A 17195-nucleotide genomic window follows, 5' to 3' on the forward strand; every position below is an offset into this window, starting at 1 on the left:
ATTAATGAAAAATGGCGCGCCAAAATAAAAGCCGGCACGTTAAGATGAGAGGTAAACGTAAACGCATTATCTTTCGTATGGGCTCCAAAACTCCAGCAAAGCTGTGCTGCCTCAGATATGCTCCATGTGCTGTAACGGCACAGGAGACTCCACCGTGTTGGGGTCGCCACTTGTAAGGGTTAATTTTGACAGGAAAACCCGGAAGTGCAACCTCGGCACAACTACTTGGGCTTCTGTTGTAGGCGCCGAGCAGCAGCCCTGCTGGGTCCGAGTCCCGTCAGGCCGCTGGGTGACCTTTAGAACAGTCAGTGGAATAGTAACGATTAGTCATTTCGAACCTGTTGGGTCCTCTAAATGCATCGACTTACTTTTGACATGCGCGTGCAGCCGTTTGACATTAGCATCTTAGCTTAGCCACTTCACTGCTGAAGTTTGCGACTGTTGCTTTGGTGAAGTCATTTTTATTTTCCTAAAATGGAACTTTCCCTTGTCATTTTGGGAGGGTCAGCCTTCGTGACGACCTGTGGACTAGCGCTTGCTGCCTACAAACTTGGGCTGTTTTACCGGTTGTTTCACAAGGTAGGTCCCTCCACTGTTGTGTTGTATTTCTGGTGTGTTTGACTGGTGCCTCATATGTTATTCAGAAGGTGTTCCTCTGTGTCCATCCAAGATGTAGAGGTGAAAGATCAGGACGGTAATCTTTGACCGGCTTTGTAGTGTTTCTGCTGCAGGTGATGTGGCCTTCTCCTGGGCTCATCTCCTTGAACTGTAGTTGTGAAACAAGTCAAGATAAGATAATGGGAGGTTTTAGAAGGTGTCAGCAGACGTGAACTTACAGCGTATTATAGAGGGACTAGTATGATACAATGGTGTCAGCTATCTTATCAGGTCAGGTGCTGCAAACGTTCCAAACAATTTTAGATGTTTCCGTTGATCTTCTTGTAGACAGAGACAAAGAGTCCACGTCATGGAGGTGAAAGTGTGGCCGAGGTCCTCCGTGCCCACGGAATCAAGTATGTCTTCACCCTGGTCGGTGGACACATCTCACCCATTCTGGTGGCTTGTGAGAAGATGGGCATTCGGATTGTGGACACTAGACATGAAGCTACTGCTGTCTTCGCTGCAGACGCAGTGGCCCGCCTCTCAGGTAAAACCCGGTCTCATTATAGGCCCCAACAATACCCGCTGCACTGAGTTAAAAAAAATCTGTTCAGCCTATTACGAACATGGCAAGGGTTGGAGAAGAATAGTTCATGACGTGAGTAAGTTGTGGAGCTGTGAGTGAAACAGAACGCCATGATGAATAATGTATCCGAACAGGTGGTGCCCTTTGACCTGGCCGCAGACATCCTCACAGCGTCTATCTCCGTCATCAGGTACCGTGGGCGTGGCAGCTGTGACTGCAGGTCCAGGCCTCACCAATACAGTGACGGCGGTGAAGAACGCTCAGATGGCCGAATCCCCGCTGTTGCTCATTGGTGGCGCTGCTGGCACACTTCTGCAGGTGCTGTCAAATTCACACACCCCAAAATGGTGCTGGTGTCGATGAAAACTGACGTCATCATTTCATCCTAGTTCTCATTTCTGTCTGGCCTTGTTTGTTTTCAGGGCAGAGGAGCGCTACAAGACATCGACCAGATGTCTCTGTTCAAACCACTGTGCAAGTTCTGTGCCTCCATCAGGACCGTCAGGGAAATCGTGCCTACTATACGGAGAGCTCTGGCCGTCGCCCAGTCTGGAACTCCCGGTCCTGTGTTTATAGAGTTCCCCATCGACACCCTTTACCCCTTCCACCTGGTGTCTAAAGAGTTTGCCGTCAAAAACCCACCCAAAGGCCTGATGGGGCAGATAGTGTCATGGTAAGGTTCTTTAGATTGAAATTCTTACTTTCATAAAAAACCTAATGTAGTATGTGTTGTGTTTTTAGTGGTAGTGTTTGGTAGAAACATTTTTCTCGTGTGAAAGTTTTGGTTTGTTCTTTCCAGGTACCTCACCAACCACCTTAGTAACCTTTTCGCCGGAGCGTGGGAGATACGAGACGTTTCCCCACTTCCTGTTGACATCCCACTGGCCTCAGACTCTCAGGTATGCTTTATTCGCTTCCTCTTTTACAATTAGTTGCCACAGTTTTTGGTAAAGACCCAAGACAAATTCCTGCTTCCTTAGGATGAGACCTCACAGCTGCATGTCTTTTGCACTGCAGTTGATATTGGTTGTTTTAACATCAGCATGACAGCATTAGTTTTGTGGTGTGTGACCGACAGATATTGATGGTTTATTTATTGTTTGGTACAATTACAGAAGACATTCTCTGTTTCCAATTATGTTAAGAAATGACATGTTGAAACTGTCGAGACTAAAGTTTGGTTTCTTGTAAACACTAAGCAAAAATATCACTTGTATTTGCTTGTGCTCGTTCAAAGCAGCCAGCCCTTTTAAACCACAGAATGATATTTTCATGAGAATATTTGAGATTGAGCCACATTTTAAGGGTGTGTGGACAGTTTTTTTCTGCCTATATTAGCTGTAGAAAGTGAACTCCTGTTCTGTTTTCCTCGAGCTTCAAATTAATAGTTTCTGCATGTGGATTCTGAAAGGTTCAGTATTGTGCTTATTTCTGGGGATTTAGAATTGATGTTGGAGCCCAGTGGGCCACTGGTTATTATTATTATTATGTATTTATTTATTTGAAATAAAAGACGTTATACATTTGAAATGCGGGTCGAATTTGTCATTTCTGGCGCTTGTGTGATACAGTCTGCTCCCGCGTTGTTTTGACTGGATAAATAACATGGGGCTGCTGCAAAAAGTTTCCAGTAGTGGGCAGCATTGTTTCATTATTTTATTTCTTGGTTTAGTGTCGCTTGACTAAAAGCGACCCATCAGCCTGAAGTCCAACCTTGTAGATCAAAACCGATCCAAAGTCACTTCTCAATACTTGAATGAATGAATTCTGAACCTATGGTGCACAGTAGCTAATGCCACAGTTTTCACCTGGTTGAATATCATCATGCGTATTGTTTCTCCGAGGCTCCATTTTAAGTCTTCACCATTCAAATACCTATCTGTCGGACATTCAGTGGAAGAAATAGTTTTTACTTGAATATTAATCAAGTTGTTTCGATAGCAAAAGTGTATTATGACCGGTCTCAAAGAGGTGGATTGATAATGTTTATTAACCAGGTCGCTCCTCAGAATCAACTTTAAACACATTGTAATGGTCACAAGTCCCACAATTCAGAAGACGGTGGTGGAATCGTTTGGAGTGCATCCTGGTCACGGATGTGATTGGTTGTTTCAGGTGCAGACATGTATAGAGCTGGTGAGTCGAGCCAAAAAGCCTGTCTTTGTACTGGGAAGCCAAGCAACTCTACCTCCCACGCCAGCAGACGATGTGCGGTGAGAAGGAACCCTGACCGCCTGGGCTGAAATAGCCGCTTGTATTGTTCTGTCTAGCAACTATGTGGGCCTCCACATCTCCACAGAAAAGCTCTGGAGAGTCTGGGCCTCCCCTGCTTCCTAGGAGGGATGTCACGTGGCCTGCTGGGTAAAGACAGCCCCATCCACATCAGGCAGAACCGACGTGATGCTTTGAAGGAGGCGGACCTGGTGGTCCTGGCTGGTCAGCTCCACTTTTCCTTAGTGTTCCAAAATGTTTTTGTGGCCTCTAAGTGGAAATTTCAGACTCGTAAAGCCACTTTAAAGTGATTGAAATTTGACTTTGGTGATCAAATGAAACTTGTCGTGGCAGGCACCGTGTGTGACTTCCGAATGAGCTACGGTCGAGTTCTGAGCCGGCGCAGCAAGATCATCGCCGTCAACAGAGACCAGTCGCAGCTGATGAAGAATTCCGACATGTTCTGGAAACCCACTGTTGCCATCCAAGGTTTGTGTGACACGTGCTTGTCTTTTTCTTTTCAGTCATGAAAGTCAGTGTTTTTCTCTATCTCAGGAGACGCCGGGTCGTTTTTAGTCCGGCTCGCTGAAGGCCTGAAGGGCCATGGTTGTCCTGCAGAGTGGCTGCAGGCCCTTAAAGCAGGAGACGTGACCAAAGAGAAAACAAACAGGCAAGTGGGTCTGAGAATGAGTCGATGCCAAACCACTTGTTGCCAGAAGCTTTGGAGAAGTCCATCTCTCATTAACCTCAAGTTTGATCATCTCCAAGGTTATCTTTATCGTTAGTCCTGGAATGCTCCGCCCCCAATTATTCCAAGAACTGCCCACTGCGAAACCTCTTCAGGGGCAAAATGACAGCATTTTTATCACCAGATTCTATTAAGTCTGTGGTGAAAACACTGAAGGATTTCAGATTATTATGTGAGCTTGGACTCAGAGTCAAAGTAATGTGGCCATTGGCAAGATTTTATGATTATTAAATATAATATACATATATTACGAAGCAATTATCAACATGAATTTGTCCTTTCATGTCAGATTTTTTTGTGTCTGAACTGAGCTGTGGACTCACAGTTGCGCTCCAGGTTGCTGGTGATTATTTTCATGCCATCTTACACTGGCATGTACAACAGTGCAGTGATATCACCGCGAACTGTCCGCTGGCTTGAGGTTGTTGGCCTCATTTAGAAGAGCGTCTGACTTGATTTGCTCCAGATCAAAGGCTGATGAGAAGACGGAGCATCACCTGAACCCCCTGAAGGTTCTCCACCTGGTGGACGAGCTCATGTCAGATGACAGTATCATCGTTGCTGATGGCGGTGATTTTGTGGGAAGTGCTGCCTACATCATGAGACCCAGAGGACCGTTGCGCTGGCTGGATCCAGGTACTTAGCCTCCTGTTGTTTTCATGTTGCCCTTGTTCGTAGCGGCGTGGCCATGTTATTTTGCTGTTCCAGGGGCATTTGGGACCCTGGGAGTCGGAGGAGGCTTCGCTCTCGGGGCCAAACTGTGTCGACCTGAATCCGAGGTAACACGATCAAAGTGCAGAAACACAGTTTCGTGGTGTAAATGTTTCTTGTTCTACTTCTCAGGTTTGGATCGTCTATGGGGACGGATCGTTGGGATACAGCGTTGCCGAGTTTGATACCTTCACGAGACACAAGGTGAAACAACCGTTTTAGTTGTGTGACGTTTCAACAAAATCTCTTCATGTTTGGACCCGGGTCTGAAGAATAAAAGGTGCAAGTGGTCCAGCAACCCGTAGATGAATTTGGTTACATTTGAAAAAGCACTTCGAACAAATGGGAGATTAAATAGTGAATGAAAATGATGCAGTGTGCAGTGACTGGGATTTGTGTTTACCTGCGTGTGCTTTGTAGGTTTTGCTTGCTCATCAGATTAGCAGCATGAATCAGCGAGTATTTGCTGTCTAATTTTCTGCTTTGATTCCACTTGTCTGTCCTTCTACCTGGTGTTTTCCTCTCCCAGACACCAGTGATAGCGGTGGTGGGGAATGACGCCTGTTGGAGTCAGATTTCCAGAGAGCAGGTTCCCATCCTGGGCAGCAACGTGGCGTGTGGCCTTGCTTTCACCGGTACGTCTCCTCCTGCCGACGCTCCGCCTCATTGCTCGTGGTTGATTCTCATGGCTGTGAATCTTGCAGATTATCACACTGTGGCCGACGGTTACGGTGGGAAGGGCTACCGTGTCGGGCGTGAAGATGAGGAGAGACTGTCGGACATCATCCAGCAGGCCCAGAAAGAGAGCCGCGAGGGCAAGGCAGTCCTTCTCAATGTTCTGATCGGGAAGACCAACTTCAGAGAAGGCTCCATTTCCGTCTAGAGGTGCTGTCTCCAGTGAGACGCAAAGCAATGCAGGGATTGACCTTGCTGCAGCACCGTGGCACCTGATGATTTGGAAATCAAGCCAGCGAGATCACACCAAACCATCACAGGTGGAGAAGCCGTTCCAGCTCCAGCTGCCAGTCACCTTAATAACAACGATGCGGCGGCTAATTACATCTCTAATATCTCAAGAAAAGACAGGAGAGAGGTAGTTTCCCTGTGTTTTATTTAAAGACTGACTAGGATTTGTGTGATATTACGTCACTTATCCATTAAATTGAATGGCTTGTATTGGGACGTCTACATTCCAAGTAATAACCACAGAAGTTATGAAGTAAATAACCACTAACAAATACTATTGAAGGCTTGTTAATTACATAATGACTACAAAACCTATTCCTGTCTTACTGATTGGAGTCCCATGTTTGGGGAGCAGCCGTCAACATACCAGAGGAACATCACTGTAGCAACACACTGCTGGCGACACCTCGAACTGGGTTATGAGTGATCATTGCTTTTGTGGATTAGAAAAGGGTTTTTCATGTTCTTAAATCTGAATTCATGAGGAAAACAAATGGACCTGAGGTTCCTGCAGATGATTGTGGGTGAACGCGTGGTTTTGCTAGTGAACAGAGCCTGAATGCCTTTCCTCTTGTTGTTGAATTAACAAGGAGCTTTTTTTATGGTCTGTGAAATCTTGATAATGACTTTGCACAGTGGCAATGAAATGCTTTCCAATTCTGGACTGTACATTACTGACACGCAGGAATGTGTTGATTGAAAATGTTGGCTTTGGCAGGTTTGTGTTCAAACTAAATGTGAGAACATTTGCTTTACAAACCAAATCTCAGTGAAATGATTAAATATATTTATGGAAACTATGGTGTGGTGATGCTTCCATTCATGATAAAATGGTAAAATAAATGGGCACAACACGTTTATTGAAGGAAAATGTGTTTTGTGATACGTGTCGAAAACGAATATCTCGGGTCGCACGCACTGTTCAAATGAGTCATGAACAAGGAGGAAAAAAAGTTCCTCTCCTGACATGAATTACATCTTCAACACACGGTGGCAGTAAAGACCACCATATTGTTCTAACAGGAACCGTTTGACCGGTACCTTATGGCAGTTTTGAGTGATTCTACATATATCTACTGCGTTATTTTTGGTGTGACGTAATGACATTGGTTTGCTGTATAGATACTTTACCATTGTTATTTACCCTTTTGACGTAACGTCCAAAGGAGTCAAGGCGAAGAAGTCTATCTGATGCGTTCAAGTTTCTTCCGTAAATCTAAGTTCCTAACTTTTCCACGTTGATTAAGGAGCCTAATGTAGCGCAAGCATGAGTCGCTGTTGTTCGTTATTTCAACTGCGACTGTAGTGAAGTTTCAATCAACGGTGTAAATGTTTCGAGTGGCTCGGTATTGGATTAAGTACGGCGCCTTGTAAATCGCTTCAGAGTAGTCGCTCGGTACGCGAAGGCAACACTGGCTTCTTTCACTGCTCCGCCGAACCATAATATGAAGGTGCGCTGGAGTCGTCGCGGCAGTTGAGCGTTCGCGGAGCGTGCAGCGTGTTGAAGAGGGCGCCAACACGCAGGCGGGTGGTGGGCTTGACGTGTGTCCCAGTATGACAGGTAGAAGCGCGTTAAAAGGCGAGTGAGAGTCTGGAATCTGGCGCACTTGACCGGCTCTCTGACACACACACACGGAGTAGAAGAGTGTTAGCTAGCTGCATGCTAGCGGCGAGAGCCCGCTGCTCCCTCCGACCAGTTCCCGGCGCTTGAGCTGACGACGAGTCCTCCACCGAGCTCGGACGTTACAGCGGCTGCGACAACAACAACAACAACAACAACTTTCTAAACCACTCCACCACTCCACTTCCCGAGGCTGCCGTGTTGACTTGTGACGGCTCTGCGCGACGTTCCTCGCCCGGTGAGTCCGGCGAATCTGTCGGTCGCCACCGAACCACGGTTCACTGATAAAGTTCTGTCGACTTGTTTTGGAAGCTATACGAAGCTGTGCCTTACAAAGGCTGGTGGAGGGTTCAGCGCGTTTCCTGTCTGAGTGACAAACCATTCTCTGCTTCCTGGGTTCTTCCTGAAACTTTTCTATTGTGGCTTGAACCGCGTGTCATGAGTTCATAAAGGTGCCATTGTCCTGCGGCTGTTTGTTCCTCAGCCACCGTGCGTGTTGTTGGTGTTGCAGTGTGTGAATGGCCTCTGCGGTGGCGATGAAGACCGAGAAGCGGCCGGCATCCGATTCTCTGGATGCGGATTCCAACGCCAAGAAACCCAGGTGAGGATGCTCTCCATACTTCGGTGCACCTCTTTGAGTCACACCTGTTTGGACGCATGTCCCCTCGTACTGGTCGTTTGTAGGTCTGTTAACCAATGTGTGTGTTCAATATTCATCATTTTGCCTGCATTAGCTCTGACAAAAGAACTTAAAGATAAAAAAAAAAACCTTTGCTAGTTTTCTGGATCCGGAAGTCTCAGAGCCGTTCATTGTAAGAATACAAGAGAAAACAAATGAATTGACAAAGAACAAAATCCTGAGTTCAGTTAGGAAGTGTTTGAGCTAGAGACACTGGAGTATAAAACTTTTGATGTGGAGAAAAAAAGCCCCATCAAAAGCTGCTATAAGGACCCAAACAAACAAAAAACATTTTATGTCATGGAAAATGATGTGTATCTACTTTGTAGAGTTTATTTTTTTTTCTCCCCCAAAGGAAGCTCCTGCCCAGCCTCAAGACCAAGCGCGCCCCTGAGCTGGTGCTGGTGATCGGCACCGGGGTCAGCTCGGCTGTGGCCCCTCAGGTCCCGGCTCTACGCTCCTGGAAAGGTCTCATTCAGGCCTTGCTGGATGCTGCCAATGACTTTGACCTTTTAGAAGAGGAGGAGAGTCGTCGCTTCCAGAAGCACATGCAGGAGGATAAGAATTTGGTACATGTGGCCCATGACCTCATTCAGAAGCTTTCTCCGGTAAGACTGAATGGATCATATCCTCGCTAATCTTTAGCTTGCCCTCCTTACATTTGATTGCTAGTTAGCCGGATAAGCCGCTATGCAGTCTGGTCTGAATAACAATGGCCATTGGTCCTCGCGCAGAAATCGTCCTTTTACTCCAGAACTGTTTTGTCAGCCAGTGTGCAGTGTGATCAGGAAGTTCTGGGAACCAGTGCTGAAAAGACACCGTGTTCTCTTCAGCTCCGCTTTGCTCCAGCCGAGAAAAAACGTGGAATCATTGGAACTTTTTGCACCTGTGATTCAAACTAAACACGCGCTGTGTCACCCGCAGTATTTCATCAGAGTAATCGCACGCTAACTACACCCTTCGTCAGGTTTAGTTTTGCTTCAGATGTGGCAGGTGATGACGCTGACTTGCAGAGGCCTTTACTGTCCAACAGGCAAGCATATCGCTGCAGTGTAAACACGTGTGCGACCCCGGGACATGCGTTCTCACGAGACCTGCTGTCACTCAGCCAGTCTCCCCAGTCCCCCCACCGTAGTCAAACTGATTCTCCATGCAGATTCGGGCTGTTTGACTCTTGACTGTCCAACCCAGTAAAAACACCTTTGTTTTTGTGTCTGGCCCACTTTCCATGCCAGTGTGGATCAGCTGATTAATCACAACCTGCAAACAGGCTATGAGGCTAATCTGCTTTCAGAACTTTGAAAGGGTTTTCCTACAGTGACTTGACACACTTTCATGCCCCGTATTACGTCAGGTTGGCTCAATCATGCCTAAAAACCTGGGAAGGTTTGCTGTCTTGTTGGTTTGAGCACGTCCACTATCTTATCTTCAGGTGACAGGAGTCGCACTGCTGCCACGCTGACTTGCCACTTAGCAGTGCCACAGGAAGAATTCGAATAAACCCATCCATCGATGCCTTTTAAATGTCCTCGCTGAGTCACACGTGTTTTTCTTGGAACCAATTTGAAGCAAGATGCCGTTCCTCTCAAGGGAAATGTTTACCCGACTGGTGCAGCTGCCTCGAATATTTGGAGGCTCGTAACATGACATTACGCTTCGCCTGGATGACGCAATGTTTGGCAAAATGTCCGTCCCATTATGTAACAAGTTGTGGTTTTCACAGTAGATTTCGGTAGTTTTCAGTTTCTGCTAGCAAAACATAGTCTTCTGCTGTCCAGACGGCTAAGGTCGCAGCAACTGACTTGCACAGGAGGAAGTCGATGCAGGGGGAAGTTGTGGTCACTATGGGAGGCGTTGTCACCGTGACGCTTCATTTATGATTAATCTATTGCTTTTCCTGATATTGTAACGCAGTGGAAAGGCAGTGTAAAAGCTGGCTGTTGCGGAGGGTCTTATCACCCTACTTTGTGACGTGTGGCTCAGATAGCTGCGAGGCATGATTCAGCATCAAGGCTCTGGTGTGCCGGGCGGACTTGCTGATGGCCCGATCAAACAAGTGGGGGCGCTGCTGTGGCTCTGGTCGTCTTAAAGAGGGCGTCTCCACGAGGTGTGTCTTTAGTTATAAGTTCAACACAGTCAGAGCAGGAAGTGGATGATGTCCTAGCCCTTTATTCCCCTCGCTACACTTGCATTACATAACCTGGGTCGGGTGAGGCAGTGGCCTCCAGACGTGGATCATTATCTGCTTCCTGTGGAAAGGATGCCGGCCATAATCCTCATGAGTCAGCCGAGGGACTGACCTGGGATCCTCACGGTCACCAGGCTCTGGCACTTCTCCTTTCCGGCCGCTCACTTCTCTATTTCAACCTGTTTACAGCCGGTTAGTTTACCTTCAGCAGCACCTGGAGCTACAAGCTGTGGCACGATTCACAGAGAACACCTATGCCCTTGAGCAGGTGTTTGGGTGGGAAAATGGTGTTGATGCAAATTCAAAACAGCTGTGTGAGTTGGAGCAGACGACACCGTGTCAAGAGACGGCTTGGCCCATTGTGAATGTGCAGTAAAGCAGAAGCGGATGCACATCAGGTAGAGCTGCACTGTTGCTACACTGCGTCAGTCAGGACGAGATGTTCACGCAGGACACTGAGCCTCCAGCGAAGATGCTGACCATCTTGGCTGATTCCATCTCTCAGCCTGCCCTCAACATCATTACTCCTGAGTCACTGTTGAGATAATTGAGGTGCCGCTGCTGTTCTTTTTTTGTTTTTATCCCAGTTGTGAATGGAGCTTTCCTCAGTTCTGCCGTCCACTTTTCCCGTGATGTTTCCCCTTCCTCACGTGCAGTACTTGTGAAGGCTGCCAGGAAAGTTCAAGTCAGTGAGTGGTCTCGTGCCTGCCTTTTGGACTGGTGTTTTAAAGAGCGCAACGGCCTGCACCTTCAATTGAGCCTTTTATTTTAAGCCACTTGCTCTGGTCACATGGTCAACTCCAATCCAATTACATTGCAGAGCTTCCTGTTGCAGGTGGATAAGTTGGACGTTTCAGGTGCAATCGCTTCACACAAAGATTCATGGTAGCTAGACTGCGTCACCTCTTTTCTTTGATCACTAAAGCTTTATTCGTACGCTACCAGAGGGACGTTATTCTCAGATCATCTCAAACTGGCTGCCTCAGGTGTTTTGTAAACAAACGCCTGTTATGTCACACAGAGGTGCCGACCCGTCCAGGTAGCGCTTCAGGCCGAACCCTCTCAAAGCTAAGCCTCATCTTCATAATCAGCATGTGCAGGAATGAAGTTGCCTGTGATGCAGCCTCTCTCTCCATAACTGCCTCAATATCCCCCGGATACTATTGTACTATTCTCTCCTGGATACTGGACACAAGCTTTAGGTGAGCGTTTAGGTGAGCCTGAACGCCGTCGACAGTCAAGTGAACAATTCAACACAGTACAGTCAGTTCACGTTTGACACTTGGCGACGGGCTTATGAAGCTTCATGAAACGGTGTCCTCCCTGTTTCAGAGTCCAGTGGATGGTGCTCTCTGCTCTAAACCCTTCAGATCACGACCTTTTCAATGAAGCCTGCCATCATTTGTAAACAGAGAGCACCCCCCACGGAGCTTGGAAAATGTTAACTTAAACTCAACTTTTAATCGTATTTTTAATAGTACAATCGTACACTTTTTTTTCGGTCTTCAGAAAGAAAGAATTCATCTAGTGTCTTGTTTTATGCCAATAATTATCAAGTAATTGTTCATGAAAAATGAAGGCTGCTCTGTTGATCCACTGCAGACATTTAAGGCCATCAATGCCTTTTAAACGTCCTCGCCGAGTCTCACGTGTTTTTCTTGGAGCCAGTTTGAAGCGCGATGCCGTTCCTCTCAAGGAGCTTGAAGGTTGGACTGCTGTGTGATGAATCCATGTGGGAGTGATGCTCTTGTTGCAAGTTGATTCCATCAAATTCCAGCAGAGGAGCAACAGTATAATGCAGAGGGTCTGTTGGTGTTGTTGTACAGTGTTGGCACAAGAGGAACTGCAGGTACAATAAAGCACAAATGGGGATCTTAAATACACACGCAGGGCTGTAAATCCGCGCCGTGTCTCAGTACCTGGATGTGTGTCTGACTCATGTTCGGCACATCTCATGTCTGGTGTGTTTGGCAGAGGACGGGCAACGTGCGCTCCACCTTCTTCAAAGACTGCCTGTATGAGGTGTTTGACGATTTGGAGAGCAAGATGGAGAACGCCGGGAAGCATCTGCTGCGCTCGGTGCTGCAGCTGATGGAGAGCGGCGCCCTGGTCCTCACCACCAACTTCGACAACTTGCTGGAGATCTACGCGGCCCACCAGGGCACCAAGCTGGAGTCGCTGGACTTGACAGACGAGAAGAAGGTACGCGTGAGCCGTGCACTGTGGCAGCAGGAGCCGTCCGTGTGGGGCAGGTGGATTGGTGTCAAAGGTCACCCGGCTGTTACTCAGCCGCCGTCACATTTTATTGATTGGAAATATTTGCCTTTGCTTAAAGAGCAGAGCGAAAAAGGCAAGTGTGTCTTCAGGGTCAATATTTGTGGTTTTGACACATTCTTCCTGAACGCTCTGGCACACGTCACTGCCTTTGGTCGGGGCGGAGCCGCAGTATCCCGGCGCTGGCCCCCTGCTCCTGGTATTTATGTGCTGTCTGTCCTGCCACTGCTGTTCACTGCGGGTTCTTCTTCAGCCCAGTCCCAACAGGTTTGTGTGCACTGGCCTGGAAAATGCATGCGCGCTTGTGTGTGTGTGTTTAGGTGCTGGAGTGGGCTCAGGAGAAGCGCCGGCTGAGCGTCCTGCACATCCACGGCGTCTACACCAACCCCTGCGGCATCGTGCTGCACCCTGCTGGCTACCAGAATGTACTGCGCAACACTGAAGTGATGGTGAGCGCCCGCGCGGCTGCGTCCGCCTCCAGTCAGGCTCAGGTGAACAGTGTGCTCCACCTCTGTGCCCGCCCGCCAGCGCGAGATCCAGAAGCTTTACGAGACCAAGTCCTTCGTGTTCCTGGGCTGCGGGCGCACGGTGGACGACACCACCTTCCAGGCCCTCTTTCTGGAGGCGGTGAAGCACAAGTCGGACCTGGAGCACTTCATGCTGGTGCGGCGCGAGGACGTGGGCGAGTTCAAGAAGCTGCGCGACAACATGCTGGACAAGGGCATCAAGGTCATCTCTTATGGCGACGAGTACGCGGACCTGCCCGAGTACTTCGAGAGACTGGCCAACGAGATCTGCAACCGGGACGTCTCCACCAACGGCTGGGGTGAGGCCACATCTCCACTCACCCGCTTAGAGGGCGGTGCAACCTTCCGGCCTCCGTGTGTGTGGTGACCCGCCCCGCTTCAGACAGGCCGCACACGGAGGTTTTGATGTGATAAAGTACAAGGTAATGGCCCTGGTCAATGGTCCCCCACGTTCACTGTCGCGTTCCGATCGTTCCCGTGGTCACGCGTCTCCGGGGCGCTACTGCCATCTGCTGTCCGCTTGGGCTCATTACACCGAGTATTTAACTAACATTTAGAAAGTGCAGCATGTGTCCTGATGAGGGAAGGAGACGCGGACGTGCTGCTCGGTGCCAGTGACGCCGTGAGCAATGAGAAGGTTTGTGCTGATGGTCAGCTGGAGACTGCAGCGTTGCAGGTCGGGTGAAGAGCGAGAACTGGAAGTTGAGTCAAGGTCCGGTGGCTTGAGAGATGACACTCTTGAGGCGCTCAGTGTGGTTCCAGCTCACGGCTGGTCACATGAGCCACGTCAAACCCCTGCACTGGTGCACCAGTCCTGGGGATCTGCCGAGAGGCTGCGGCCGCAGTGTTGGCAGCCGTCAGAAGTCGTGGTCCACGGTGTGTGACAGCTGTGTTGTCTGTCGACAGGCTCCCCTCAGAATGGAGAGGAAGATCAGAACGGCTGCAACACGCAGAAGAGCCTGCTCCAAGGTTAAGTCCCCACCTTCCTCCCGAGGCTTTGGTTTTTTAAGAAGCCTTTCCAGGGTTTTAAAGCGCCGACTATCGCTCTGTTGCTTGCGGGTCAACGCGCACCTCCTCCTGGTGCCATGACGTGCTGAAATGTTCACTTCTGACTTTTTTTTATCGGACCCCAACGCTGCACGCCGAGCAGCTGCAGGAGGGCCCAGCATCTGTGACCCTGCATCGCTTCCTTCACAGCCCAAGGGAAATGGTCTCGGCCAACACTCAGCTCCTGAGTCCCGCTGGTGCTGGCCACTTCAGCCGCGTGGTCTCTTCACATTCCTCACAGTCTCCATGACACTCACCTGGCTGTCGAGGGGAATGTGACTCTGCTGTGATACGTTTCCTTTTCTGTTTAAAGCACGGTCTAGTTGGACTGTGCGGCCGGTTTCACTCAGGACCGGCTTCTCCAGCCAGTAGCAATAACTCTGCCACTCCTGTGCTGAAAATCTGAAGGAAAAAAAAGGTTTCCTTTGTACCTGTTTTTTTTTTTTTTGTATTTTTGAATATTTGCATGTTTTCTGATATAGTATTTATACAAGTACTATTTTCAAAATAAAGCTTTGGTATTCCAGTGCTGACCTCGTGTTTCCAAGGCAACATCCCAGTGACGTGGTGCGGAGCGTGTCGGCCACCCGCAGACCAGGAGGGACGTGCGTGGCCTCAGGCCTGGACCTGTGACACTAGACACTAGTGATGGACTCGTGAGGCTTCATCGAACCGTGTCCTCATTTCCCAATGGATGGCACTAAATGAGCGCCACCTACTGAGCTCATGAGTTTCATGAAGACTCCTCCTCCAGCGCTACTAATAACTAACAATACATGTGATTACGATTTGAACAATCATGAACATTTTTTTAATTTAATATTTCATTATTTTCCCCCACAGATTAAAATATGAAGCTACTGTTTTACCCCATAAAATACATTTGGGCTTGAACATATTGGAAAAGTTTAAAATATTTTCATATGTCCAATGTCGTAATGCTGCGACACCGTGCCAGATTCTTAAGGCTTGTGAAGCCATTTCCTTTTCTGAAGCTTTATTACATTTGATTTGTTTGTTTGCTGGTCTTAGGGAATCCCTGCTATTCTTTGGACAAAGTGCGAGCACTTCCTTCTCAGCGTGCTGGTGGAATAGGCTTTGTTGTTCCACACTGCAGCTGCTGAGCTAAAACAAGGACACGGTTTCATGAAGCTTCAAATGTTCCACATAGGCTGGCATTTATCTGCAGTTTCCTGAAGCACCAGCAAAGGTGAGTTGTAATGACAAAGGTACGATTATAACAGCAGCTTTATTTAGAAACATCCTTATAAATTAGAGCGACTCTTCTGTAGAACTTCTTTACCACAAATGAAAGGGTCTCACTTCTCCATTGGCGAAGTGAATCAAGGTTGAAAGCAAGAATCCAACTCAAGAGTTTCAGCCTGAACATTGAAATAAGAAAGGTCCTCGTGAATCTTGGTCAGCTCCTCGGGATCTTCTCCAGACCACAGTTTGGAGAAGATCCCTAACCCTAACCCTACCCCTAACCCAACTTCCAGCTGTTTCTAAAGCTGATGCGCCTTGAACTGGACCACACACTTTCACCACAGAATCATGGGGGGAGGGATCCTTGTGGGACCCTAACCCTAACCCTAACCCTAACCTTAACCCTAACCCTAACTCTTTAACCCAAACTCTATCCCCCAACCCATGTATTAAAAAAATAAAAATAAATATATATATAACATGTAAACATATAAAATAAATATATACATGTCTTTATAATATATATATGTTTTAACTATATTTCAAATGTTTATTTTTTTACACATATAACTTTTACTTTAAATAATAACAATTAACTTCTTGTAAAAAAAAAAAAAAAATTTTTTAAACAAAAAATATAAAATAAAACATTGTATTTTTTCAGAAAAATACAACCCCTAACCCTAACCTTAACCATAACCCTAACCCTAACCCTAACAGTAACCCTAAACCTAACCCTAACAGTAACCCTAACCCTAACCCTAACCCTAACCCTAACACTAAACCTAACCCTAACCCTAACTCAACTATTTAAATAAACTACTATATAAACTACTATTTATTTACACTTTTACTTAAAATAATAACAAAAAACCTCTTACATAATATATACATTAAAAAATATATATACTTTTTACACAAAAAAAAAAAAAATTTTATATAAAAACTATAAATTGTTTTGTTTTATTTTAATGTATATACTTTTATTTTAGACATACCCTAACCCTAACCCTAACCTTAACCCTAACCCTAACTCTTTAACCCAAACTCTATCCCCCAACCCATGTATTAAAAAAATAAATATAAATATATATATAACATATAAACATATAAAATAAATATATACATGTCTTTATAATATATATATGTTTTAACTATATTTCAAATGTTTATTTTTTTACACATATAACTTTTACTTTAAATAATAACAATTAACATCTTGTAAAAAAAAAAAAAAAAAATTTTTAAAACAAAAAATATAAAATAAAACATTGTATTTTTTCAGAAAAATACAACCCCTAACCCTAACCTTAACCATAACCCTAACAGTAACCCTAAACCTAACCCTAACAGTAACCCTAACCCTAACCCTAACCCTAACCCTAACCCTAACCCTAACTCAAAACCGAACCCTAACCCTAACCCTAACCGTAACCCTAACCCTAAACCTAACCCTAACCCTAACAGTAACCCTAACCCTAACAGTAACCCTAACCCTAACCCTAACCCTAACAGTAACCCTAACCCTAACCCTAACCCTAACAGTAACCCTCACCCTAACCCTAACCCTAACCCTAACTCAAACTGAAAACCGAACCCTAACCCTAACCCTAACCCTAACCCTAACAGTAACCCTAACCCTAACAGTAACCCTAACCCTAACCCTAACAGTAACCCTAACCCTAACAGTAACCCTAACCCTAACCCTAACCCTAACAGTAACCCTAACCCTAACCCTAACCCTAACTCAAACTGAAAACCGAACCCGAACCCTAACCCTAACACTAACCCTAACCCTAACCCTAACCCTAACAGTAACCCTAACCCTAAC

The 17195-nt window shown here is 46.7% G+C and overlaps 2 protein-coding genes across 4 annotated transcripts; both read left to right on the top strand.

Moving 5' to 3' along the window:
* The first annotated feature begins 197 nt into the window (after window positions 1–197).
* ilvbl (ilvB (bacterial acetolactate synthase)-like) lies at window positions 198–6618 on the top strand. Its single transcript, XM_053872899.1, has 14 exons — window positions 198–579; window positions 946–1147; window positions 1377–1504; window positions 1609–1859; window positions 1986–2085; window positions 3302–3399; window positions 3486–3622; window positions 3752–3886; window positions 3953–4067; window positions 4612–4781; window positions 4854–4924; window positions 4989–5060; window positions 5386–5491; window positions 5561–6618. The coding sequence occupies exons 1-14, from the start codon at window positions 475–477 to the stop codon at window positions 5737–5739; spliced, it is 1869 nt and encodes a 622-aa protein (XP_053728874.1). The 5' UTR covers window positions 198–474; the 3' UTR covers window positions 5740–6618.
* Window positions 6619–7121: 503 nt separating this feature from the next.
* On the top strand, window positions 7122–16961 carry fam118b (family with sequence similarity 118 member B). 3 transcript variants are annotated; one of them, XR_008415718.1, is made up of 7 exons: window positions 7122–7681; window positions 7955–8044; window positions 8478–8730; window positions 12285–12512; window positions 12905–13033; window positions 13113–13533; window positions 14018–16961. XR_008415718.1 is itself a non-coding variant. In XM_053873668.1 (7 exons), exons 2-7 carry the CDS (start codon window positions 7962–7964, stop codon window positions 14083–14085), a joined length of 1059 nt encoding a protein of 352 aa, XP_053729643.1. In that variant the 5' UTR covers window positions 7126–7681; window positions 7928–7961; the 3' UTR covers window positions 14086–15911. The 3 variants fall into 3 exon arrangements, 2 of the variants coding, with proteins under 2 accessions (XP_053729643.1, XP_053729642.1); XM_053873668.1 differs by having other exon boundaries at window positions 7126–7681; window positions 7928–8044; window positions 13113–13410; window positions 14018–15911; XM_053873667.1 differs by having other exon boundaries at window positions 7130–7681; window positions 13113–13410; window positions 14018–15906.
* Window positions 16962–17195: the final 234 nt, after the last annotated feature.

Source organism: Synchiropus splendidus, chromosome 8, assembly GCF_027744825.2.
Source record: "Synchiropus splendidus isolate RoL2022-P1 chromosome 8, RoL_Sspl_1.0, whole genome shotgun sequence".
NCBI classification, from domain to species: Eukaryota; Metazoa; Chordata; class Actinopteri; order Syngnathiformes; family Callionymidae; genus Synchiropus; species Synchiropus splendidus.